Genomic DNA, 27,892 nt, shown 5'->3' with positions numbered 1-27,892 from the left:
TTTCGCGCGTCAGTCTAGTTTGAGCTTGCGCTGCAGTTTTTTCCTGTGCGCTTCATTTTTTGCGCGTCTCGCTTTGTGACACTGTTTTGACGTGGGGTGGAGTCAAGGGACAGGGGCGTGTACAACATGCCTCCCTGGAAGTGACTGTCATCGGCCCGAGACGCAGCTCACTGATCCAGGTACTGTCATGATGAGCAGATGCATGCGAGTGGATCGCTTCCTTGTTATTCACTAGCATTAAAACATGCATGGTTTTCGTTTTATTAACTTTATTAACAAATGTGATATGTGTATTAGCAGCGTTTGCTCAAGTTAAAGAAGTTGTTACCATGCACATCTGTTGTTTATTTCTCTCGATGTGCACTCTTTTACTGGCATAAAGTTGGCTTGACGTTGGACGTTCGATATTCGCAAATCCTAGGGACCGTCTCTAAAGTTACATGCGAAACTACTAAACACTTCTCTAACGTCAATAGCATGCCAAGGAGAATGACTAACAGTCATGAAAACAACTGTTAAACTGTTCATCCAGGTGTCAACTATAATGCACACCTTTTATATTTTTTGATAATTATTAAAATAAACTGTAAATCATATGTGCAAATATTGCTACTTTTTTCATTACCAATGGACGTAAACACTAATTTAAAGCTCAAAAGCTCAAATGAAAAATAGCAATATTTTACATATGATTTGACAGTTTATTTGAATAATTATGAAAAATATGAACGGTGTGTATTATAGCTGACACGAAGATGAACACTTTACAGTATGTTTTATGAAAGTGAGTCATTCTGTTCAAATGCTATTGAGCTTAAATTTGTATTTAAGTGCAATCGGTAATGAAAAGTAGCAATATTTTACATATGATTTACAGTTTACTTGAATAATTATGAAAAATATGAATGGTGTGCATTATAGTTGACACCTAGATGAACACTTTATAGTATGTTTTATGAAAGTGAGTACTTCTGTTCAAATGCTATTGAGCTTCAAATTATGGCATATTTTAAATTTGAGCCCATTCGGTAATGAAAAGTAGCAAGGATATTTTTACATTTGATTTACAGTTTATTTTTAATAATTATCAAAAAAATATAAAAGGTGTGCATTATAGTAGTTGACACCTGGATGAACAGTTAACAGTGTGTTTTCATGACTGTTAGTCATTCTCCTTGCATTTGCTATCGACGTTAGAGAAGTGTATAGTAGTTTCGCATGTAACTTTAGAGACGGTCCCTAGATTTGCGAATATCGAACGTCCAACGTCAAGCCAACTTTATGCCAGTCACACACTTTTATAGCATTAAATGTATATTGTTTTCATTTGGTTAACTGCATGTGTATTAACAGTGTTTGTTTAAGATCTAACCTGTGGGAGGACGCCAGCGCACAGAAGCGTTCTTTGTTCACATTTGTTCAGAGTTACTGCTAGTTTTAATGTAAAATTATGCAATTCACTTCATAAACTATAACGTACATCATTAAACAGGTCTACGACTCAAGTTTTATAGTCGATCTCGACTTCGTTTTTCATTTACATAACTCCTGGCATAAATTAATAAATGACTGTCATTGTAAGACAAAAAAAAAAAAGGTGAAGCTCGAATCTTTTTGGTTTAATTTTGCCACGAGTTTAATGCATAAACAAACCCGCGTGACCATAGCAACCTGAGATTATCAGAGATTGATCAAATATTTTTATCCATCCCACAGTCCGTTGATCGTGTCTTTTTATGTAATATATGTGCATATAAGCTTTATTATTATTTTTATCATTATATATATATAATATATCCAAGTGGATGCTGCACACTGCTGGTGGTTGAGGAGAGACCCCCCACATGATCGTACAGCGAATTGGGTGTACAACCATACATTATAAAACGCTATATAAATGCATCATTCATTTATTCATATAGGCTAAACGTATATAATAATTGATAATAATATTATATTAAATAGGGCTATATTTTTATATTTATTGTTATGCTTATTTCCCCTTTTAATTCGTGTATTGCTTACCTAATTAACGTTCTTTGTTAAATTAGTGTTTTCATTTACAAATGAAACTAGCGAAATTATTCATTTATAATTCTAGTATTTATTATTAATAGGGTTATTGTTAAATTCATCCTCTAAAGTGCACTTTAATGAAAAGTGTAATGAAAAGTAGCAATATTTTACATATGATTTACAGTTTATTTTAATAATTTTTCAAAAAATATAAAAGGTGTGCATTATAGTTGACACCTGGATGAACAGTTAACAGCTTTTTTCATGACTGTTAGTCATTCTCCTTGCATGCTATTGACGTTAGAGAAGTGTATAGTAGTTTCGCATGTAACTTTAGAGACGTTCCCTAGATTTGCGAATATCGAAACGTCCAACGTCAAGCCAACTTTATGCCAGTAAAAGAGTGCACATCGAGAGGAAATAAACAATACCGATGTGCATGGTAACAACTTCTTTAACCTTGAGCAAACGCTGCTAATACACATATACATTTGTTAATAAAGTTAATAAAAACGAAACCATGCATGTTTTAATGCTAGTGAATAAAAGGAAGCGATCCACTCGCATGCATCTGCTCATCATGACAGTACCTGGATCAGTGAGCTGCGTCTCGGGCCGATGACGTCACTTCCAGGGAGGCCTGTTGTACACGCCCTGCCCCTTGACTCCACCCCCACGTCAAAACAGTGTCACAAAGCGAGACGCGCAGAAAAATGAAGCGCACAGGAAAAACTGCAGCGCAAGCTCAAACTAGACTGACGCGCAAACTAAAATCAGTGTTGCAAACAAAATTGTAGATATGACCATGGAAAATAGTATTGCAAAATCATTGCTTTCCGCGCGGTATCATTTATGTTTTGCAATTCTTTATTTTTGTTTGCAAAAGCAAAATTATTTTCCTCAATACTTTAATTTTTGTTTGGCAAAAACTTTATTTTCTTTTGCAAAACTTTATTTTTTTGCGTATATATGTGATATTATATTGACTCCATATGGGACGCTTCTCTTCCGCGTTGGTCGTGGCTTTCAGACAAACGTCATTGTATGGGCGGGACCTATTCCTTGTGCCTAAAAGACGTGACGTCACCGCGCGTGTCAGTAGACGCCGACCGGCGCGAGAGCGAGCGTGGCTGAGAGTTTTGTCCTTCAGTGAGGCTTAAAAAAACCAAAAAATAACTCACAAAATATCAGCCTAATGGCAGCGATATGACACAGTAAATACTGCGAAACGTGTCTTCTTAGAGTTACAGCTATGGCGGATGTCAAACAGAAGTTTTTATTCAAAAACAAAGAGGTTTCGACCGTTAACAGTTCTGACGGGACATCAAGGAGTTTGGAAAAGGCTGGAAGACCAAACCGACAGAAGGAAAAGGTAAGTTACTCTAACTTTTTTTTATTTTTTTTATTGCTCATCTGACACTTTTTACCTCATTTTGAAATTTAAAATGTGTTACCTACAAAAAAAAAAAAAAAAAAAAAAAAACTTACTAAAGTTACAAAAACCCCATTAAAAAACACACCGTTGGTCATCATCATCATCAAACATCATGGTGGTATTTACTAGGTTTTTGTTTTTTAAGAAATACAATACACTTCACTTTCAGAATCAACGTAAATTACATTCTGAATTTTAAATTGCTCCAATTTTATAACCATCCTAAATATTTTATTTTTAGGGCTAGTGAACAGAACAATAACCGTTAATAAAGTGATTTACAATGATTATTACTGGGGGGAACTATAACCGTTAATAACAGTGAAATAACCGATTATTACTAAAGTGATTTGAACTGGAGTGATTTTTACTAATTTGCACTGTTCATGACGTGTTCGTGTGATGATGTCATTGGGGGATTTTCTTTTTTTTTGAACCGGTGGTGTGCCCGAATTCTTCACCCCTGCCAGATTCTGCATGTCCCACCTCAGTGAAGTCACTCCTGATTGCCTAATCCCAACCCCACCCCTAATCCTAACCCCTCCCCCACATCTACTCCTAAACCTACCAATACCAGGAGGTGCATAATCTGGCAGGGTGCAAATTTCGGCACTACACCGGCGCAGTTAATCTGAAGAATATACTCAGATTATTCCGCGGGTCAGCCTAATCTGAGCATGCGCAAAATAACCACCTGAACACATTTATTTCAGGCGAGCCTCTTTTTTTTTTTTTTTTTTTTTTTTTTTTTTTCGCATAACAAGGTTATATGTCGTCATTCCAAAGCGAACTTGCAACCTATTTTAGTGTAAATGAAGACAAATTATATTGTCTGTGTTCATGTTTGATATGGTCATTTTATTTTTTTTTTGTGCAGCATTTACCCTCAGTTATTAAGTTTTGTTTACCAATAAGTGTGAATAATGCAGTTGGTTTGTTGTGCCATGCAGTGTTTGTCATGCCCGCAGGCCTTGGCATAGATTAAGTCTTCATTTAATTTTTTTTCTGCGCCTTTATGATTCATGCATCGACTCAAGTGTTGGTGTCAGAAAGAAAGTTCCTGACAGATGGAATAGGATCATTTCTATGGGAATCTGTAATTGTCTTGTTACATTTACTAAACACCTAAAAAAAAAAGAAAAAAAAAAGAAAATAACACAAACTCTCTCACAGACTCTCTCTCTCTCTCTCTCTCTCTTTTAAAGGGGTCATATTCATTATTTTGTGTTTTTGGTGTAACAGAATATGTTCACATGCTTTAATGTTCAAAAAACATTATTTTTCAAATACTGTACATTATTGTAGGTCCTCTATCCCCCGCCTCTCTCAAATGCATCGTTTTCTACAAAGTCCCTCCTCCTCCCTTGTGACCCTGTCTCTCTCTCTCTTTCACACACACACATACAAGCGCGTGTGCGTGCACACACACACACACAACGTGCAAAACTCCGCATTTCAATTTCAATTCAATTTCAATTTTATTTATATAGCGCATTTACAACAGCCTCCAGGCTGACCAAAGTGCTTTACAGAAGAGCAAGAATATTACCTACATGAAAAATAGACCAGACAAAAATTTAAAACCACCCATTTTCACAAAATTTAGCATATCACCGTAGACAGTACACTGAGGAAAATAAAAAAGTTTTTTAGCAAGGACTTAAAAATAGACAAAGAAGGGGCCAGTCTGATCTCCTAAACACAGGGTATTCCAGAGTCGTGGCCCAGCCACCGCAAATGCACGCTAACCTCTACGCTTTAGCCTAACGCGAGGGACCACCAACAGAGCCTGGTCACAGGATCGTAGGCTTCTAGATGGAGTATACGGATGAAGAAGTTCGGATAAATAGAAGGAGCTTTGTTATGAAGTGATTAAAAATGAAGAGGAGAATTTTTTGAAGTCTATTCTCTGAGAAATCGGCAACCAGTGAAGGGATCTAAGAATTGGAGTGATGTGTTCATGTTTACGACAGTTTAAAAGAAGTCTGGCTGCAGCACGACAAGCTGACAAGCTGACAAACTGAAGTCGTGCAATTTGAGATTTAGATATACCGCAATATAAAGAATTGCAGTAATCTAGACGCGATGTAACAAATGCATGAACAGCCATTTCTAGAGTTTTTGGAGTGAGAAAGTTTTTGATTTTAGACAGTAAACGAAGCTGATAGAAACTGGATCCAATAACAGAAGAGATCATGTCTATCAAATTTTAAGTGTTGGTCAATAAGAATACCTAGGTTCTGCACCCGTGAGGAACTAAAAACGGATAAAAACTTTCTAGCTCAGGGCTTATAACACTGAGAGTTCTCATTAGGACCGAAAACAATTACCTCGGCTTGTCCTCGTTTACAAGAGGAAATTTTGGGCTAGCCATAATTTAACCTCCTCTAAACATTGGAGAAGAGAAGTGATCGCAGTGGAGTTGTTTTTTCTTAACTGGAAGATAGATTTGATGTCATCTGCGTAAAATGAAAAGACACACCATGTTTTTTAGAATAGAACCCAGAGGTAGCATGTACAGAGAGAAAGAGAGGGAGCTAAAATAGAGCCTTGTGCTTTGCCACAGGTCAGAGGAGCAGGGGAAGAGAAAAAATTTCCCAGTTTCACTTAAAACTTTCTGTCAGATAGGTATGACTGGAAACCATTTCAGAGCGTTTGCTTTTAGACCTACCCAAGACTCTAATCTAGATAATAGTAAGGAGTGGTCTATGGTATCAAAAGCAGCCGATAAATCTAAAAGAATAAGAACCCACAGAGTCCCCGGAATCAGTGGAGAGGTAAATATCATTTAACACTCTCAAAAGGGCGGACTCAGTGCTGTGAGCAGACTTAAAACCAGATTGAAAAACCTCATAAATAGAATTACTAGTCAGAAAGTGTTGAAGTTGATTCAGCACGATTTTCTCTAAAACTTTTGAAATGAAAGGCAAAACAGAAATTGGACGAAAATTTTTTAGAACAGTGTGGTCCAGTGAAGACTTCTTGAGTAGAGGAGTGACTGTAGCAACTTTAAAATCGGCAGGAACAGAGCCAGTTTGGAGACACTTATTAATAAGAGACAGCAAACTTGGCCCCATCGAATCAATAATTAAATTTTAAAAATTTGGGGCTGAATGATATCGCTAGAAACAGAATGAGGGTTTAAGATTGTCAATCACCTCCTTCAATTCCTGGAGACTGATGGGTTAAAAGCATCAAAAAATGCAGAGGAAGATGCATGACTGGAGAGATGGTTAAAGTTAAAGTGGGGCAGACCACCAAGTCTTAAGTTAGTAATTTTTGTCACTAAAATATCTCAAGATGCTTTCACAAGAGCATCAGAAAGCAACAGGCAAGGTGTTAACAGAAGGATTGGTAACAGATTGAATAATTGAAAACAAAACCTTAGGTTTAGAGTGATTAGTTTCAATTAGGTTAGAAAAGTATGCAGCTTTTGCAGACTTCGCTGCAGTCTGGTAAGATGTAAGAGAGTCTCTGAATATCTGAAGAGAGATATGCAGCCTGTCTTGTTTCCATTTACGTTCTGCCTTTCTACAGATTTGTCTTAGGAGACGGGTATCAGAGTTTTGCCACAGTACAGATTTTGTTTTTTTGCTTGTGAGGCTTAAGGGGGGCAGTTGCATTTGCTGCCTTAAGCCAGGCAGAGTTCAAGAGGCTAAGATGTTGATCAGCATCCAAGTCAGATAACGGACATGATCCAAGTGCAACTGTGAGCAACATTCAGCAAAACACAAGTTGAAATTTGTGCTAAACTGTGGAGAGTAGAAGCGAGTTAAGACCTTACAGTTGTATTTGAAAAATAAGAAAAACTCCGCATTTGTACATTCAATAGCGAATACTTAAGCAAAACTCCGCATTTGTACATTCAATAGCGAATACTTAAACTAATAACAAAACATACTTACAGTAGCTGATTCAGAAGCACCAGATTGTCGTAGCAGAGTCAGAATGACCTCCTCTCCTAGGTTCATGAAACGGTCATCCATAAAATGCGTTGCTGTTCTGTTGTAAGTAATCTTAAAGATTCCTAAACGCATCTACTTTCAGAATACCAAATAAACGAATTTCGCTTTCGCCTAGAAACACACAGCATCTCCCTGACATTGCTGCTTCAACACTAACTGTGTTACTGAAACCACACCTTCTTTCTTTGAGTGAACATTTGGGTGGCATTATGCAAATATTTCCACATAATGATGTAGACGTGGGGGCGTGTTTAAACGAGCCGTTTAGGGGGGTGTGGCAGAGTCTTAACTTTGATAAAGAATATCTCTTTGGGTTTGAGACTTTAGTCTTTGCAACTTTACAGATCTTCTTTATGCACCAAGAGCTTGTAACACTCCAAAGAGAAAGGAAAACTTGAAATCGCATCATATGACCCTTTTAAAGAAGACAAGTAGTAAGAATAGAGAGCCCTAGAGTTAGAGGTTCACATGAACAAATTACAAATGTTGCAAATTAGTCTGTCATTGATGTGATCCCTGCACTAGCCAAGGTCTGTCTTACCATTATTAGTTTTTAAGATGTTCACCAGTCAGTTCAGATTCCTCTTAGCTTAGTCTTGTTGTGGTGTACCTGTGTTATTGGATTAGGAGCGGATTCCAGCAGACAGTGTGTATGATTATCTTGTGTTCAGCATGTCCTGACACATGCTGTCATCAGAGCATATGGATTCACAGCAGCATCAGAGGAAGGATGTGCAGTTACATGTCTCAGTTTTAACATGTCTCACCTTATATCTATAAAGTGAAGTCCAGGCATATTGTTTTTAGGAAATGTTCTGACTCTGTTGTTGCTCATTTATAAACTTTTGCTTTGTCTTTCAAATGAGGAATAGTACAAGCAAAAATTCAAAACCAAAGGTGGTCAAAAAAATGACAAGCAAATATAACAAGCATGATAAATGATTGACAAAAGTAAAAGGCTCTTTCCTTTGATAAACACATCTGACATAAGCTTAATGATGATATTGTGCATTATGCATTAATATATAGTTGCATACCACCATGGCTCTGAAAATAAACTTTTTTTTTTAAATGAATAGTTCACCCAAAAATTTAAATTTGCTAGCTATTTAATCACCCTCAGGCCATTTAAGATGTAGATGAGTTTGTTTTATCATGGGAACAGATTTGGAGAATTTAGCAATACATCACTTGCTCTCCAGTGGTTCCTCTGCAGTAAATGGGTGCCGTCAGAATGAGAGTCCAAACAGCTGATAAAAACATCACAATAATCCACAAGTAATCCACACCACTCCAGTCCATCAGTTAATGTCTTGAGAAGACAAAAGCTGCATGTTTGTAAGAAACAAATCACCATTATTAAGACGTTTTTAACTTCAAACCGTTGCTTCCGGCTAAAATATGAGTCCATAACCCATTATAACGCTTTTTTTCAGTGTAAAAGTCCATCTTCTGATGTCCTCTCAGATCTGTGGAAGTGTGTATATTTCTCTCCTGATTCAGACAAGATGACTTTTTTTAACTGGAGAAAGCAATATTATGGATAGAGGGCTCTTTCAAAGAAAATGACCACTTGGCCTTTCTGATCACTGAACCTGTTTGTTAATAGAATTACAAAATGTGATTGTGCCGAACGGCATCAGGGCTTGTACTGTACTTTTCTGAATTGGATTGCTGCATGATCTGTACAGTAAGTTTGGAACCTATTTTTTATGATAGCATGGTCTTTATTAATTGCATCCTGCAGGTAAATAGACTGAAAGACAGAGACCAGGACCTCAGGAAATCTTTCACTGATTTACTGGAAGAGGACATCCGAGACTTCCTCATCAATGAAGCAGAACTTCACACGTATGACGACCTCACTAAAGTCAACCCGGTTACGCCTTCTACAGGTACAGTGTGCCAAAGCACTTGGGAAGTAATTATATTGATCATTTATCAGCATTGGCCTTATGATGTTTATTGAAAGTAAATAACGTCAAGATTTTTTTTCTTCCCCAATTCAGATAATATGATAATCTTCCACCTTACAATAATTTGATGCCTGGTTTTAATTCTAGCATGTGAAATTCTAGACTGGAGCTTGAATTCTGATTCATAAAATTGACCTTCATATCACATCAAAAATGCGACTTTCTTATCACAATTGCGAGTTAACATCTTGCAATTCAGAAGCAAGCTTCCACACCAGTCCTGTATGTCCTATTGTGAGTTAATGTGTCAGTTACAGTCAGTTACAGCTGTGGAGCTTTGTGTTTGGCAGTGCTGAAATGTCTGCAGGCCAGGTACAGCGCAAAGGTTTTCTACACACATGCAGGCTGCACGCTGGTCGCCCTCAACCCCTTCCAGCCCATCCCTCACCTGTACTCTCTGGATGTGATGAGGGTTGATACTACAACCAAAGAACCCCAACTTAAAAAAAAAGAATATAAAAAATAAAGATCTCTAACGTAAAAATATGGAAGTTACAAATACTTTAATGTAGAAGCAGGAGTTCTGTTCATATTAGTGGTTTGATACTTCATTCCATGCATTGGAAGAAATACAGTACAGACCAAAATTTTGGAAACATTACTATTTTTAATGTTTTTGAAAGAAGTTTCTTCTGCTCATCAAGCCTGCATTTATTTGATCAAAAATACAGAAAAAAAATGTAATATTGTTATATATTATTACAATTTAAAATAAAGGAAAGATCTTAAATTTTTTCTATAACATTATACTTTAAATGATCATTTATTTCTGTGATGCAAAGCTGAATTTTTAGGAAGTCATTATCACATGATCCTTTAGAAATCATTCTAATATGATATTCATTCAAAGTTGGAAACAGTTCTGCTTGCTTAATATTTTTGTCAAGAAGGCTGGACATGTGATACTTTTTAGGATACTTTGATGAATAAAAAGTAAAAAAATAAAAAAAAAGAAGCTATGTTTTTTAAAATATATTACGTTATTTTGTAATAAAATATACACTACTGGTCAGTAATTGTGGTCAATGGGGTCAGTACATTTTTTTTTTCTTTTTTTTAAATAAAATCAATACTTTTATTCCAGCAAGGGAGCGACCCAAACGCACTCATCTTCCCTACACAGCTTTCAATTGATAAAAAGTGATAGCGAAAGACAAGCCTTTAAAGGCTACGTTATGACTTGCAAAGAACAATAATGATCGTTATTAGATTTTTTTTTTTTTTTTGAATTAAATGCAGTGTCTTTTTAACCTTTTAGTCATCAAATGTATTAGACAGCAGAAACTGTTTCCAACACTCATAATAGTATCAGAATATTAGAATGGGTTTCTACATGATCATGTTTAGACTGGATGTTCCATGTGACACTGAAGCGGGAGTAATGATGCTGAAAAATTCAGCTTTGCATCACCTGGAATTGCTAAAGGCGGTTATTTTTTTTCCTCCAGTATATTCAAATAGAAAACTATTATTTTAAGTTGCTGGTAATAATATTCACAAATTACTGTTTTTTTCTGTATTTTTGATCAAATAAATGCAGGCTTGATGAGCAGAAGAAACTTCTTTCAAAAACATTAAAAATAGTAATGTTTCCAAACTTTTGGTCTGTACTGTATGTCAACTGATTTGGTTTTGTTATAAAAAAAACAGCCTTAAGTGTTTAGTTTACTGGAAATTATTCAAATTAATCAAAAACAGGCACTACTGATGACTATGTAAGTAATACATAAAATATCTCTTGGTTACATTTTTGTTGAATGATGCAAAAATAACTATATTGTGATTATCTACCATTGATATGATATAAAATTACTTGTACCGTGAAGTTTTGGTCATACCATCCACTCCTAGCTGTATGGGTTTTATATGTTGTCTTTTGAAATAAGAGATCGGTTTCTCTCTTTCAAACGCTGTTAATGCATAACAGATGGCAGGACGATGTTTAGCTGTCCATTTGCCTTTTGTTATAGTGTCAAAACAATGTTTGCACACCTGCTTTGTTCAGCTGTAGGTTCACTGACATTAAATGTACAGTTAATAAGTCAGTCTTTATGTTTAATGCATCACCAAACAATCTTTGTGTTTTTTTTTTGTTGCATCTTGTTGTCAACTTATCATTAATTTCTACAATAATTAAGTAAAATGCAAGCTATTGTTTTATTATGAGGTAACCACATTGTGCCGTGGGCCAGTAACTTAGACAATGCTTTGCTCTGCATGTTTATTTTAACGCCAGAGAATGTTATTGAAAAAATTGCAAATCAGGAAGTTAGAAAAAAACTTAAACTGAGGCCTCTTTAGATAATATTGACTAACCTTTTAAGGACGTTTTCTGAGACAGGTAAAGGCAGGTTATATTATATGCACTGAAGCATTAGCCATCTCAACCTGATTTACAGAAAGCAATGTTAAGGCATCTCTTTGTACACAGGAGTTTAAGCCACACATCTTCATCGTAGCAGAAGAGGCTTATAGGAACGTGCAAGGCCAGGTGGAGCCCATAAACCAATCGCTGGTCGTCTCTGGAGAGAGTGGAGCTGGGAAGGTAAGTGATGTTTGTTTGGTGTAAGTTCCTTATTCATACTTATGTTTTACAGCTGCTCCATGATATGAAAGTGGTCCAAAAGCTATTCTTCAATGCCAGTCTCTTTGTAAAGCTACATCACACTGTTACAGATTTATAAAACAATCCCGGTTGAAATGTGCCGCTCAAACTGTTCAGATCAGATTACAGTTACCAAAACACACCTGATCAAAATAAACCCACTGCTTGATTTTTAAAGGGGTGGTTGATCAGCTTTTTCGAAGGCTTGATTGTGTTCATGGGGTGCAGTGTAACGTGTTCATGCCTCATTTAAAATAAAAACGCATTTTGAAATATTTAACTTTTTATTCTACACCGCTCTTTCCGTTCTCGTCAAAGCTGTTGAGTTCCTGGTTCTATGAAGCCCCTCCCTCAGTAATACGCAGTGGGCTCAGATTGGTTTTCTGGCCTAGTGTGTTATGATTCGCTAACCGCCGAATGCATGTTGTCTGGAAACGTCATGCCCCCTTGCTAGGGGTTGCACGACTACTGATTTCAGTCAAACAAACAATCTACTCAACCAACCACTCTTCATTCAACCTAAAATAAAAAAAAATAAAATAAATCACATCAAAAAAACAAACACTTATTAATTCATAGCCTAATGCAACAATTACATATGTAGATTGTCAAAACGTTATAATTATGAAAAGGCATATTTAAATTTTCATGTAACAGTAGTATTTGTATCTGTATTTGTTTCTGTAACAATCGCTAAATTATTCATATCTGCATTCGGATAAAACCAAGTGGAACGTCGTATAGTTACTTGATAAGACTTTTTTTTTCATAGTTATCACTGAACAAGTATGCAGTGTTAAACTAAAATGATTATTAATTCTTAAAAATATATTTATCATGGAAGTAGAGAGATGTCATGACAAACGTTTAGTGATCATTTGAATACGACTGAATTAATTCAATGCGCACATTTTCATTACGCAGAACTCTTTAAGCGAATCTTTTTTTGAACTTCACTAAACAAATGTGCCACGCAAACCAGCAAAAGATAAAGATGCAAACATGTAGGCCAGATAGAAAATGTATCTGTATCTAAGTTGATTATTAGCCTACTTTTGAGAGAAAACTGGTTTGGTTTTTGAGGGAAGCGCAACGCAGCTGTTTGATTGGTGAGCGTGCTGTGTTTATTATGATTTCTCGTTATTTACCATCTTTAAATGATCTGTCAAGCTCAATATTTCAAATATATACTAAGTTTAGGACTGATCTAAATACAATTTAAATACTGTACATGATTTAGACCACATCTCCTTTTATTAAATATCTCCTCAGACATGGACGTCACGCTGTCTGATGAAGTATTATGCCACTGTGGCGACCTCTTCTCAGAAGTGCCAGGACACCGTAGAGAAGATAGAAAGACGAGTACTGGGCTCCAACCCCGTCATGGAGGCGTTTGGTGAGAAAGACAGAGAGCAGATGATGTTTTAGTCTCAATTCCTCTCTGAAGTTCTGTGATATCTTCATTACGCTCTTTCTAAAAGCCTTTAATTTCCTTTTCATTTCTTCCCCAGGCAATGCCTGCACATTACGCAATAGCAACAGCAGTCGCTTTGGGAAATACATTCAGCTTCAGCTCAACGGGTCAGTTTTGCTTTCTCTCCGTTTCACACATGAACCTGAAGCATCTTGCGATTGGTGTAAACATCTGTGGTTTTATAATGCAGCTCTCAGCTGCTGGTTGGGGCATCAGTGCAGACGTATCTCTTGGAGAAAACCAGAGTGGCTTTCCAAGCTCCAAATGAGAGAAATTTTCACATATTTTACCAGGTAAAATAAACGAATGCCTTCACAGAATTTACCAGGAATAAAATACAACCTAAGATTTCCGTATTTTTTATTCTGCCAGTTTATTTCAAGTAATACTATCAGTTCTATTGCTGTATATATGTACATTATCTACAATCATTCAACGGTATCAGGCAGTTGGATAGTTTTATTGGTAGTTTTTAATCGGTTTGATTTGAAATGATGAAAGGAGCCACAGAGAAGCAGAGACTGGAATGGATGCTGCCTTTGGAGCAAGACTTTGCTTGGTTGCCACATGCTGAGAAAACCTTAGAAGGCAAGTATTGTACTTCAAGAATTTGTCTTTTAAAGTATGAAATGTGGAATTTGAGGAGGCAGTGTGTTATTATTTGCATTCTTGTTTGTGTCTGAGCAGAAGACTGTTTGCAAGAGACTGTGGAAGCCATGATCAACCTTGGCATTGATGAGAGGAAACAGACACAGATTTTCAGAGTAAGCGATAAGTGTAAAATTAAATCAATACCTTAATGGTGATTGGAGATTAATAGTATCCATGTTTGGTTGTTATGTTTTTAGATACTGATTACACTTTTAAATGACTGTAGTGATGTTATAAAACCATACAGTATTTATATAAATAGTGGGTGGAAACACTAAATTACTTCACACTTTGAAAGTAAAAAAAGTAAATTAACCTTTTGATTCATGAAGGTGAATTATCATTTAGCTTTTGATAGAAGTTATATAGGTTCATGCACCAAAATAAGACACAGCAGCAGACAAGAAAGTACAGTGTTAACTACTTTGTTAATGGGGAAGGTTATAGAAATAGTTGTTGAAATAATTGTTGTCTTTTTGCAAAGATCCTTGCAGGTCTTCTGCAGCTGGGGAATGTGGACTTCAGACCTGCATCAGAAGAGGCTCAGGCATGTGATCTTGATGAACACTCCAAAGGTGTGAGCAAAGTTATGGCAAGATGAATATTCCAGACATGATGAGGCAAAGTACTTTTATGGATGATGCAAGTTCATGTCTGGGTTGTGACGTGTACCCATCATGTTCCTCTTGTCTCACTAATATTTCCCTGTGACACATTGCTATTTAAAAATTTTCAAATTGCAATTTAAAAAATGTGAAATGTGAAAATATTTTAAAAATGTAATTTATTCCTGTGATCAAAGCTGAATTTTCAGCATCATTACTCCAGTCTTCAGCGTCACATGATCTTCAGAAATCATTCTAATATGCTTGCTGATTTGCAGCTCAAAAAACATGCCTTATTATTATCAGTGTTGATATTTTTGTGGAAACTTTTTTTGTGTCTTTGATGAATAGATTGTTCAAAATCATGTATTTCCAATAGAAATCTTTTGTAACGTTAAATGTCTTTACTGTCACTTTTTCAGTTTAATGCATCCTTGCTGAATAAATTTATTAAAATCAGTATCTGTTATATACAGAGGCCAAAGCCATTAGTAAATATTCCCCCCAAGGACATGCTGGACATGTGTCAGATATCTGATAAGTGGCGTGTGTTGATTACTGCTCTCTCTCTCTCTCTCGCTCTCTCTCTCTCTCTCTCTCTCTCTCTCTCTCTCTCTCTCTCTCTCTCTCTCTCTCCCCTCTCTCCCCCCCTCTCCCGTCCTCCCCTCTCCCTCTCCTCTCTCTCTCTTCTCTCCTCTCTCTCTCTCGTCTCTCCTCTCTCTCTCTCTCTCTCTCTCTCTCTCAATGCTGTGTGCAGGTTTCCTGCAGAAGACCGCTGACCTGCTGCAGGTGCCGTTAGACGAGCTGCAGTCGTGTCTGATCGTGAGAACTCTGCGCGCTGGCAAACAGAACGTCCTCAAACCTTGCTCTCAGTCGGAGTGCAGTGTCCGCAGAGACTGTCTTGCTAAAGTCATTTACGCACAGTGAGTCGCATAAACTAGGTTAGACATTTAATGAAGATGCTTATAGCTACAGTAAAACAGCAAATTTTGTATAATGGAGCATGTAGAATTATGCATTATTTATAAAATGCAATATACTGAAGCAAACAGTTTTAATGAACACATTTAAAGTCTGCTTTATTTTTTATTTACAGGCTGTTTGACTGGTTAGTCACCTTCATAAACAACAGTATGTGTGCAGACAGTTCCATGTGGTGCAACTTCATCGGTACATATTCTAATTATTCACTTTTTATTTCAATATTTTACTTTCTAGTCAGAATTTAATGTCAAATATTTTTTCTTGTTTTCTGAAAGTAATAAAAAAAAAACACATTTAATCCTTTACTGGTGTCTTCTACAGGTCTGCTGGATGTATATGGTTTTGAATGCTTCCTCCTGAACAATCTGGAGCAGTTGTGTATTAATTACGCTAACGAGAAGCTGCAGCAGCACTTTGTGGCTCATTACCTGAAGGCCCAGCAGGAGGAGTATGTGACCGAGGGGCTGCAGTGGTCCTTCATACAGTACCAAGACAACCAGGGCTGCCTGGACCTGATTGAAGGCAGTCCCTCCAGTATTTTCTCCCTGCTCAATGAGGTTTGCTCACACTCCTTCATCTCAGAAAAAGATGTGACGTATAAATATAATCGTTATCCGGGATTTTTGCATGAAGACAATGGCTTTGTCTGTCAAGGCATCTTTCATTTCTTTTGGATTGTATTCTATTTGAAATTGCCTCATAAATGTAGTGATTAGCGTAGATAGCTTTATGATCATCATACATAGTGTATAGCTTTTTTTAAGAGCACTAATGAGTTTATTCTTTCTTTCTGTTTTTCTAATTCTTTGTCCGCTGTCTGTCTGTCCTCCAGGAGTGTCGTCTGAACAGAGCATCGGATGCGAAGCAGTTTTGTGTGCGTCTGCAGAAGGAGCTGTCAGATAACACCAGCATCAGCTGGGACAAATTCAGCAAGCAGCCCCATTTCACTGTGGCCCATTACGCAGGCAAAGTCAGCTACCAGATCGAGGGCATGATGGAGAAGAACAAGGTGCAAACTATATAAATAGTTGCATACTTAAACTATGTAGCTTGTCTAAGTTTAAATTTCTTCCGTTGGGATTAATAAAGTTTATAAAGCGTTTTATTGATTTGTAGTGAATGCCTAATATTGAGTTAAATGTCCATTTGTTCTGCAGGATCCAGTTTCCCCTGAGCTCATCAGTCTCCTGCAGAATTCCCAGGATTCATTGCTGCACGGTCTTTTTGCTGACGGTGACCGTGAGAGCGAGGGTTGTAGGGGACACAGTAAAGTGGTCACTGTCGTCTCCAAATTTAGGGTAAAGATTTTAAAGATTAAAGATGTTATTGTGTTGCATTTTGTTTTGTGGTAAATTTCATTGTGTTATGAATGATTTTGCATTAGCTCTTAATCAATAGGATTCACATTTAAAGATGATTAGAGATCATTTCGTTGTCCCAGTACCTCTTATATTCTTGATTGTACGAGTTTGTCAAAGAGAAATTTTAAAGGAGACCGATACTGATCTAGATAAAGGATACAGATACTCATTTTAGATTGACCTGCATCTGTGTTTATTATGATCATTTGTTTGTCTTTCTGTGAATATGCAGAACTCTCTTGAAAGCCTGATGAAGATTTTACACAGCACCACGCCACACTACACACGCTGCATCAAACCCAACCCCGACTGCAGACCGCTCACCTTCAAAAGGGAAGAGGTAGGAAAAACAGATGCATTTCTGTCTGCCCTCTTGGGATTCCCTTGAGAGTTACAGGTTTATAGTTCACAGACTGAGTTAGTGAGAGTTTATAGTTATACTGGTTAGTGAGTCTCGGTTTGGTTTGCGTTCAGGTTATCGCTCAGCTTGAGGCCTGTGGGATAGTGGAGACCATAAACATCAGTGCAGCAGGATTTCCCATCAGGTAACACTACAAACACACCTCAATCTCTTACAACAAATAATTTAATTCAAAATAGAGATGCACTGATTGCAATTTTCTTGGCTGATTTAAATTTTTTTGGTAAGTGTGGCCTGTCTGTACAGATTTTTGCTGATTCCAGTTTTCTATGAACTATAGGATGTTCTCTCACTCTCAAAATAAAGTGCTTTGTAACTGGAAAGAGGTAGAAATACAATTAACTGAAAATGAGTTGCTTTATATAGACCCCTTAAAAGTTTGTAAACATTGCAACGTCTCCGGGTGGGCGGGGCTTAACTGGAGGCAAAAAGAGGCGCGGATGCAATGTAGAAAAGCGTAAACTAGCACGTTTTAGGGGGGATTTATTAAACATGGATGCAGAAGAAGGTTCGGAACTGTCCGAATATGTACAGTCACTGACTCTGCGGGACCGTGACAAAAAAATAATAATAATAAAAAAAGTGGAGTTAGCATACATTTATCAGTTAATTCAGTTGATCACTCAGTTCACTGACCAAACTGGTTTATCTGACGAAAATATAATGACGAGAGGATAACATTACAGTAGCCTAATTTATTTATTTTATTTATTTTTAGCTAAGCCTGGTGTAGTTCTTGTATCTTGTTCTCATTGGAAAACATTTTAACCAGTTTTTTGGATATTTCCTAGACAACATATGAAATTACTTTCGGGTGGTTTGGGGAATTTTGTCAAGGCTTATTGTCTAATGTAACCTATCGCTGGGCTAACTATGATTAGCAATGTGGATTATTTTAAGAGACCATTCAAAGGATGGCACACACATCTATCGCTGTATGTTTTGTTTTAACATTTAAGCTAGCTAGTGCGCCTGAAGGTTGGCGACTTTTCACCTATAAAACATAAACTTGCTGATTTTGTACTAGATAAAAAAACCAACACACCAGTACATATGCATAGATTATTTTTACCTAATTTGAAGTGTGCACTGCAAACAAGAGCATTATTTATGATCGTCTCTGTCTAGTCTGTAAGCCGTATTGCATTCAACCACAATTGTCTTCTTGATTTCTGTGAAGGAATGTCGGCCGGGATCCGGTGAAACTTTAGTTTTGAACCAAAAGTGCTGTTCCTTCTATTCTGGCAGCCAAAAACACATCAAGACGACATTTTAAAGTCAAAACCTCAAACTTTTAGCGCGCCTGCTATGAGTTCTTCCTTATGTTTTGCCTCCAGCTAGAGCGGTGACGTCACAGTGACGTAGGCGATTATAACAACACAGATGTCATTTTTCCACTGTTTAAAAATTCAACTTTTTCCTAACCTGTTGTTGTTATTATTATTATTATCATTATTACTATTATTATTTAAATTGTACTGTAAAATTTTAAAAGAACTGAATGTGGTATTGCAATCAAATTTCTATTTTAGAAGAGGTGCCATAAATTAATTTACACCAGAAAAATTGCAAATGCATAAATAATATCATAAGATTAATGTTTTAAATAAATTCTGAACATACAAATAAGCAATGTTGGGGAAATGCAATGATACTTTTAAATATGAAACCAAACCAGCAGTAGTTGGCGGCAAATATTTTAATGGGCGAGTCATTCATTTAACCAATTCGTTCAAACTGCTGATTCATTCAGAAATTAAACAAGTGACTGTCTTATGAGTATTTATGGGTTACTGAATCATTGACACACTCGATTCGTTGTCTAAAATGTAAGTCACTTGATATTAGCTTCTTGTTTATTGAACTACTATTGTGTACATAATAAATGTCATATTGCAATCATGCTGATATTCGTGAAAACACTGTGTAATTTCTTCGTGTAATGTTGCTTACCTACATCATATATTATAAACATCTTTTCTTTCTTTCGTTATTACAGAATTCCTTTCAGAATCAAAGCTAAATTATTTTTTGTACAGGATCCCATATGGCAGTTTCTTCCAAAGATACGGGCTGATCACAAACACCAGACTAACTGCGCAAATGAACCAAATGAACAGTATGTAGATCATTAAGTGAATGCAAAGTACTATTTGTTTGTTTTTTTATTCTCCTCTTTAATTCCTGATTCTTGTCTTTTTCTTTCAGTATCCTCCTCTCTTTTATTCCTTTCTTCTTTTATGAATGCAGTACTTAAATAATGTGTATCTGAATTCCTCAGGTGAATTACTGCATGCTTATTTAGAGGATATTTTGCATGCAGTAATGCATTTGCTTGCCTTATTTCTCTCTTCACAATTTCCCTCTTGTCAGTCCCTCCAGGATTTTGCGATCGCTGAATTTATCGCAAAATCAAGCAGACTCCGAAATTTTTGCAAAAGATCACAAATTTTCATAATTGCTGGAAATTTTCCGCAGAATTTGGTCTTAGACGCATAATATATTTATTACATCTGTGAGACGTCTGCTAAAGATCTGGGAATCATCTGCTGTGTACTCTGATAAAGGTCTCTTACTTGCATTCTAATAAATGTCTATTTGACATCTGACAGGAAACATCTTAGAGACGTACTGCAGATGAACAAGCACTCTGAAAAATACAACTTGCATATATAAATGCAGATATTAAATAGATGTCTCCGAGATGTACATGTGTGATTAGGGTGAGTGCTTTACTGTCAGGTGCTGGAGCCACCTTCTGTAGAATTTAATGGCACTGGTGCTGGTGTCCTCAAACGTTAATCTGGAGACCTACAGTGGTTCTTGAAGTCAGAAAAGTCATAACAGTGTTAGGAGAATGTTGTCTGTGGTATATTTTCACTGCAAAACAATAAGAAATGCTGCAAATATCACCGCAAATTTTGAGAAAAAAGCATTTTAGGCTGCAATAATCAGAAAAAAGTTCCACGAATTCCTGGAGGGACTGTCTTCTGTGTGTTATTTAAATCTTGGCTTAATCTGACAAATTTTTTTCCAAGTGTTTTTTTTTTTTTTTTTTTTTGCATGTGGTTTCTTGTCACTGCTTGTGGGATTTGGCACAGATAAGAATTTCTTAGATGTGCACATTAGTTGGTTTAGTGCCAATAAAAAGCTGTTTTACATCTCAGATAAACCAAGGAAGCTCAGCCTAGGTCCTGAAGATCTACGTTTCTGCAGAGTCTAGCTCTAATCAAACACACCTAAACTAACTAAGCTAGGTATTTTAAAAAATTACAGGCGTGAGTTAGAGCAGGATTGGAAGTAAAATCTACAGGAAGGTGGATTTATGGGAACAGGATTGAACATGTCTGCTCTAATACCTCAAACCACCGAGAGTCAAAGCAAACTTTTAACTAAACATGATGCACCTATAAGATGACACTAAAAAGCTTGATTTCAGTTGCTGTGAAGACATCACAGGTGAATAGGGTAAAGTTTTTAACTAATAAATGTCATTATACTTCCCCAGTTGATTAATTACAGTACATTACGACAGTTGTTTGTATTACAGGTTTTCTGAAATTTTGTTTAATATGCAAATGAGGCATTATTGAATAAAATATGAATAAATTATCATACATTTCCAGAACATCACTCCATACATCAGAAAATACTGTCAACAGTCAGAAAAAATACTTGTTTTTAGGAATAAACTGTTATATAATCCAGGTGAATGATATATGAACAAACCCCTTTATAAAAACCTTCAGAATATAGATAGGAAAAAAAAAAGCGTAAAGTTTGGTGTATGCAAGTGCTGCTGAAGTGGATCTCACAGCCTTCAAAGATATACATTGTATTTGAAATCCACAGACGCAATTACATAAAGTGTTATAAAACAAACACCCAACTTCGAAATCTTCAAATTTTCCTTAAGTCATTCATAAACAATACAAGCCACTGTGCGTTCACACCGCCAGCGTCGAGAGCGTCAAAGTGGCCGGAAGTCATTCATTTTCAATGTGAGCCGGCGTCGAGGAGCGGCGCGGCGCGACTTGGCCGTTGAGAGCGTCGAGGAGAGTTGAAATCAGGGCAACTTTATGGTAATGATCTATGACGCGGTTGGGCAGCAACCAATCAGAACGTAGAAGTCCACCGCTTGAGAGGATAGAGAACGCAGCTCCAACCACATTAGTTCTCAAAATAAAAGGTTGATTATTGCTGTGGTGGGTTCGCAGTAATCTATTATGTGTCCCTGTTTGCGTACAGGGACATAAAAAATTAAATAAAAATGATACGTGGACCAAGGTGTCTGAAATTGTTCATGTTTCTGGTGAGTTGCTGATGTGCAGTAACGATATAAGAATAATAATCTAATGATATAATAAATATACTAGGCTACAGTAGTCCCAGTTTACTTTTTAAAAAAATTTCCTTGATTATACGTACATTAAGTAATGTTTACACTTGATTATATTTACTTCAGTAACATTTTTAATGCAGGACTTTTCATTGCATCAGAGAGTCTTTTTACAGTGCTTTATACATTATTAGGTAAAGGATCTTAATACTTCGTCCACAACAATATTTAATGAGGTTAACTTATAACGTTACGCTCATTATGGTCAGTCTGCACAAGATCAACAAGCTTGTTTGCTTTGCGGCCACTTTAAATACACGATAAGCATTCGATCTACGTCAGAGCGTCAGAGCGCTTGCGAATCTTTCTGCAGCGTTGTGAGCAGGGCGGCCAGAGCGATTTTAAACTCACACTAAGCCCCACCCTCCAACTCACATCAATGGAGAAAAAAAAGCCTACATTTTCAAAATTGCCCAGTGCATTAAAAAAAAGCATTGGTTTTACGTCTAGTGTCTTGCCGTAAAACACAAACGAAGTATCATAAATATGTATTTCTAAAGCGCCGCTTTCACCCACAGGCTCTGAGATGAGCAATCAGGCTGTTCTGGGATCTGCTGTAGAGGATGTGCTCAATGTGCTTCTCAAGAGACGTGCCCCGAACTCCACCCTCAGCCCTGATGACAACAACAACATGGTGCACTGTGGCAGGACCAAAGTCTTTCTCACACACTCCCTGGTGAAGCATGCAGTCAGCAGCTGTTGAAAGTTCATTGAAGTCTTTCGCCCTGTTTACCCTGTCTCGGCTGATCCAATCACAAGCGGTCAGATGTGATTTAATGTAATGTCAGTAGTTAATTTATCATATGTTGTGTAGTTGGAGATGCTGGAGGAGCACAGGAACAGGGTGCGCTCACAGAAGGCGTTCTGTATCCAGTGCTGCTGGCGCAGGCACCAGAACCGTCGGCGTAACCTCAAGAGACAGGCTGCCACCCGCTTACAAGCAGGTTAGGATTTAACATCTTTATTTTGTGATTACGGGTAGTATGGTTGTATAACAAATAGGGCTGCACAATTTGGGGAAAAAAATCTAATAGATTTTTTTTTTAAATAATTTATTTGTTTTATTTATTTAAAAAAAAAAATAATGATTTGCGATTTTAAAAAAATCAAAATTTGCTTGTTTGTAGGGCTGCACAATTTGGCCAAATTTTTTTGATCATATTGTTATGATTATTAAAAAAAAAAAACATTATTAATATCATAATAAATGATTGTTGTTGTTATTATTATTATTATTATTACTACTACTACTACAACTACTAAATGAAAATAGAAGAAATACTAAAAAACTAAATAAGAAATACTTATATTATAGTAACATTTCACTGTAAAAAAATCTAATTTACGAATTTTATTTATTTATTTATGTATGTATTTATTTATTATTTGTTTTTGCACTTCAACAGTAAAATAACAATACTAACATTGTGGCCGTCTTAATTTAATCATTTTAACCATTACATTAAACCACTGAACTTTTATTTTGACAGAAAAATGCATGGAGACGTTAAAACTTCGCTTTTGTTGAAAAACACTTATTTCAACTTTGTGAAGATAGTTGACACGTTGCATTCCTAAATGCAGGTTAAAGTGACTTAAACTCAGAGCAAATGCAGAGATGTTGATGTGGAGCAGCATTTACTGTGAACCGAGCCGCTCTGAGATGCTGAAACACCAGCGGATGTAAATGAACACAGTCCTGCGCTTCACTCTGAAACACGCCGTGCATACATTTAATGCATTAAATCACAGCCTTTGCAGTTTAATAATTGCATTAAGCTATATTGCAATTTGTTTCATTTCGATTAAGCATGCAACCCTAAAGACACATGACCTTGTTCTAGACCTAAAGCCGGGAATCAGCTGGGTGTGTTAGTAGGACAGTTTCAGACAGCTTAGAGATAAAGTGCACAAGCGAGAAGCCGTAGACCCAGTGACTGTGCATTACTCTCTGACCTCTGCTTGGCTGAAGGAGCAGACATCTGCTGTGCGTCTAGACGCTGTCACCTGGTAAACTTCCTCCTGATTATCCCTTAAACTCAGAACAGAACAGATGCAGCTCACCCGAGCCAAATACCTGCGTCACTGAGATCAGTAGAGCCAAACATACTTTTGCCTCCAACTGAGTCACAGTAAGATCTCAGGAAATATGAGTGTGTCCTGTAATCAGACTACACTGATTTAGACCTGCAAATCAAAGACAGGTGGTTAATTGATGGATTACAGTATAATGATGACTGTTTATCACCTTGTTCTATCTGGTTGTGGTTCTGTTTTGATTTGTAACACTGTTGCACTCACATAGACCTCTTAAGTTTAACAATTTAATAACTAGTTAAAATTTAAACAGTAAATAGGGTGCTATAAAACATGCCGCATTTTTCCCCAAATTCAGCCTGTTTTAATTCTTCTCTGTTCTGTTTTTATGATTTAATACATATGAACTATCTAACTAGCAGATGCGTTTAGCTATTGTGTGAGGGAAGGGATATTCTAGGACTAACCGCTGTAATCCAGTATTTGTACAGTATTATGTAGTGTTTTTAACTCTCTTTATGTGCATCTTTATCACAGGTGTGAGATCCTGGCTGGTCAGAAGAGAGATTGGGAAATGGCACAAAGCTGCATCAGTCATCCAGACCAGATGGAGGCGCTGGAGGGTAAGCATTGTGCCGATTTTTTTTTTTTATTAATATAGAGGTCGGACAGGACTTTTTTTTTCTCTCTCTACTGGGAATTGTTTGGACTGTGAAAAAAATTAAAATGCCAATTTAACAATTATTTGTATTATTTATTAATCTTTTAAAATGTAATCAAATGAAAATGTAACAATTGTTTTTTTTTATATATATTTTGGCAAACAAACTGCTGCAGAATAGAGGTATTAAATTAAAACATAGATGATAAATAGTGTGATATTCCTTAAAATTTTTATTATTATTATTATTATTATTACTACTTTGAGAAGTACATTATTATATATAATAGGAATTTCTCCAAGTTTTTTTTTTTTTTGCGATTTGTAATGAGTGCCACACTGTTTAAAATGAAAACATGGATGAAAATTTTTATATTAATATATTTCTGTGTAAATTTGCTCAACATTAACTTTGCTGTTTTGTAGTGAAGACCTTTGAGTTTCTGTGTTTATTTGATAATCTTTATCAAATGAAATGTTTGTGTTTTAGAAAAGTGTAACGTTACAGAAGTAAAATGGGTTCTGAACGCAGTGTCATGCGGAGTTTAAGTGTAGATTTAGCTTCAGATGAATGCGTTTTGTGCAATCGTTCTGCGTTCCTCCTCGACAGGCGTGGATGGATGCGTTAGCAGAGGCGGAGCTGGACGATGCTGAGGATTTCATGGAGAAGGAAGCATCGTCTGTGTTGCCGAAGCTGGACCCTCTGCTGAAGGAGAGAGGCTCCGTGCAGCTCTCCAGCATCCAGGAGCCTGTGCTGGTCAGAGGTTGGCCCATCGGTCTGGTCATGGCCTCTGCTCCCAGCGTCACTGTCTCTCTGACAGCCACGGGTTTCCAGCAGATCAGGTCTATGATGGCTTGTCTGAGGATCCCATTCAGAAACGGTGAATACAAAGTAAAGACCAACCAGTTTGACGTCTATGAGGGTGTGGCGTCTATCAGAGCTCAGCCGCGGGTAAGAGACGCTTCACACACACGGGTTATCTGAGTGACCTTGAGTGATTCCAGGATAAATACACCTTACACTCATGTCAATGACATGCTGTCAATTACTTTAGTATTATTTATATACTATTATAGTATTTATTAATATTTTGAATTAGGTTTTATTTTTTTATTTTCAGGTTTCATTTTCATTTTAGTTTTTAAGTTTGTCATTCATTTATGCAATTCACTCATTTACAATTATAATTATATTTAATATTAAAAAAAAAAATTATATCTATATTTATTATTTTATGTTTTAGTTCTTCAGTTTAAGATTAATTTCAGTTAGTTACCAAGGTAACATTTCTTGGTTTTAAGTTTGTTTTTCATGTAATATTTGTATTTTATTTTTGCTTTATTTCTTAAAATATTTTTAATAGATCTTTACTCTGATGTAGATCAAGTTTTTTTTTTTTTTCATGTATTATGAAATTTTGTAAACTGTAATATTTATGTACTATTGTATTTAATTTTATTTTTTGTCATTTTGTAATGTGCTTTTGTAATTTTATTTCTATTTAGCTTTCATTTTTATTTATTTATTTAGTAATTTTAGTACTTAAACTTATTTAGTTCAGTTAGTTGCCATGGTAACATTTCTAATTTTCATTAGATTTTTTTATTTTATTTTATCTTTATTTTTTAGCTTTATTACTTTATGAATGGTTTTTTTTTTTTTAAGTTAGTTTTAGTTGACAATAACACTTTGTAAATCAAGTTTACTCAGAGCTGTGTTATTTTAGTATTAATATACTCTTATAGTTTTTGTTATTATTTTGAATTAGATTTTTTTTTTTTCACTTAAATTTTGGTTAAAGTTTTTGTCATCGTCTTGTATGTTTTTGTCTTTTTTTAGTTTTTAAATGTCTGTAAAGTTTTTATTAATTTTTGTTTACTTATTTTAGTACTTCAAGTTAAACACATTTTATTTCGGCTAGTTTCCAAGACAGTACAGTACAAAATAAAGATATAATAAAATACAAAATAAAGAACAAAAAGTGTGTAATAATGTGTCAAATAAACATTAACACAAAGTAACAAAAATGTTTATGGTTCTAGTTAACTGTAATAACCCAGACAGATTTTAATGAGAGATGTGAGTATATTTTTAAACATTGCTTTAACTGCTATGTAACTCTATATTTTTGACAGGGCTCCATTAAGATGCATCTTCAGAGATCTCCGCTGCTGTACGCTGACATGCACCCAGTGCACAAGACAGACGTGGTGACCGGATTCAACCAGATCCTGCTGGAGGAGAGGACCTGAGATTTCATCCTGTTAAAAGCTGTCATGCAATCAATGCACCTTTGAAATACACTACATTAAGTGATATGAAACATTTAGCTGCCTTACTGTTAGTGCAATTCAGTGTTTAGTTGTTTTTACTCTCTCAGGTTTCAGCGTGAAGCACAAGTGCCTTTTAATTCTGCTGTGCATTCAATCAGTAAACACTAGAGTTTTTTAGAACTATTACTTTACACAACAAAACTTCCATTTTATACTAGCATGAGCTGTCATGATTGAAATAATGTTTCTTGCACAGCTTGAAAATGATATTTATATAAAATATTATATTTTTTTCTCTATTTATAATAATAATATAAATATAAAAAAACCAAAATTTTCAGAACCTTGCATTTGATTGTGTACAAACTGATAAAATAACAGACTTTAAAACATTATGATGCTATAATGATATCAGTAAGTTATAATGATAATTGAGGGAGACACTGGAGAGTATAGTATTCATAAAAACTAAATTATTACAAGTTTTGCACTTTTTTTTTTTTTTTTTTTTTTTTTTTTGCACAATGCAAGACATGAAACACTACATGGTAAATACTGGGAAAAGCCATGGTTTCTGCATTGCTGTTGATGCTCTTACCAAAGCAAACTGAATTAAAATACTATATGCATATGTATCTATAGTTCTTAATTTTGTCAGATTACTTTTTGCTGTTTTAGACCGAAACGTACAGTATTTTCAAACACCAACTGCTCAAAAGCAAAACACAACATTTCTCCTTAAATATGAGTTTTTGGTTATGAAACACTGAATTGCATGTGCAAACTGCATTTATGATCAATAATAATCTAGATCTCTGTATATTTATACTCTCAGGGTGTTAATCAGCAAAACACACAGTGCTTCTTTAACGAACCAATCCAAGACTTGTCAAACTTTGATAATGCCAATAAAGATCTTTACAGACTTGTTCTGTTCTTGATTTCTTTTTACACAATCTGTAGTCTGGAAAATTAATTGTAAAATGCATGTAATTAATTACTGACTGCTGTATTGAGTCTGACAG

At 35.9% G+C, this 27,892-nt stretch overlaps 1 protein-coding gene across 1 annotated transcript; it reads left to right on the top strand.

The window, feature by feature from the left end:
- Positions 1-3,098: 3,098 nt before the first annotated feature.
- On the top strand, positions 3,099-27,154 carry LOC109066446 (unconventional myosin-XIX-like). Its single transcript, XM_042757299.1, has 23 exons — positions 3,099-3,388; positions 9,164-9,311; positions 9,683-9,804; positions 11,806-11,937; positions 13,270-13,396; positions 13,512-13,581; positions 13,665-13,767; positions 13,966-14,062; positions 14,162-14,238; positions 14,610-14,700; positions 15,488-15,653; positions 15,827-15,900; positions 16,036-16,271; positions 16,547-16,723; positions 16,872-17,012; positions 17,308-17,415; positions 17,550-17,620; positions 19,536-19,615; positions 22,414-22,571; positions 22,710-22,839; positions 24,470-24,555; positions 25,204-25,545; positions 26,730-27,154. Exons 1-23 carry the CDS (start codon positions 3,269-3,271, stop codon positions 26,844-26,846), a joined length of 2,973 nt encoding a protein of 990 aa, XP_042613233.1. The 5' UTR covers positions 3,099-3,268; the 3' UTR covers positions 26,847-27,154.
- Positions 27,155-27,892: the final 738 nt, after the last annotated feature.

This window comes from Cyprinus carpio, chromosome A5 (assembly GCF_018340385.1).
Source record: "Cyprinus carpio isolate SPL01 chromosome A5, ASM1834038v1, whole genome shotgun sequence".
Classification (NCBI taxonomy): domain Eukaryota; kingdom Metazoa; phylum Chordata; class Actinopteri; order Cypriniformes; family Cyprinidae; genus Cyprinus; species Cyprinus carpio.
Note: the sequence above shows the minus strand (reverse complement) of the source record. Positions and strands in the feature narration are given on the sequence as shown.

Bases quoted from the DNA above. Each gene is read 5' to 3' on its own strand.
- LOC109066446 (XM_042757299.1), top strand. From the start codon at position 3,269: ATGGCGGATGTCAAACAGAAGTTTTTATTCAAAAACAAAGAGGTTTCG. The intron at 15,654-15,826 runs GTGAGTCGCATA...TTTTATTTACAG, and splicing joins GCTAAAGTCATTTACGCACA to GCTGTTTGACTGGTTAGTCA. The intron at 16,272-16,546 runs GTTTGCTCACAC...TCTGTCCTCCAG, and splicing joins TTTTCTCCCTGCTCAATGAG to GAGTGTCGTCTGAACAGAGC.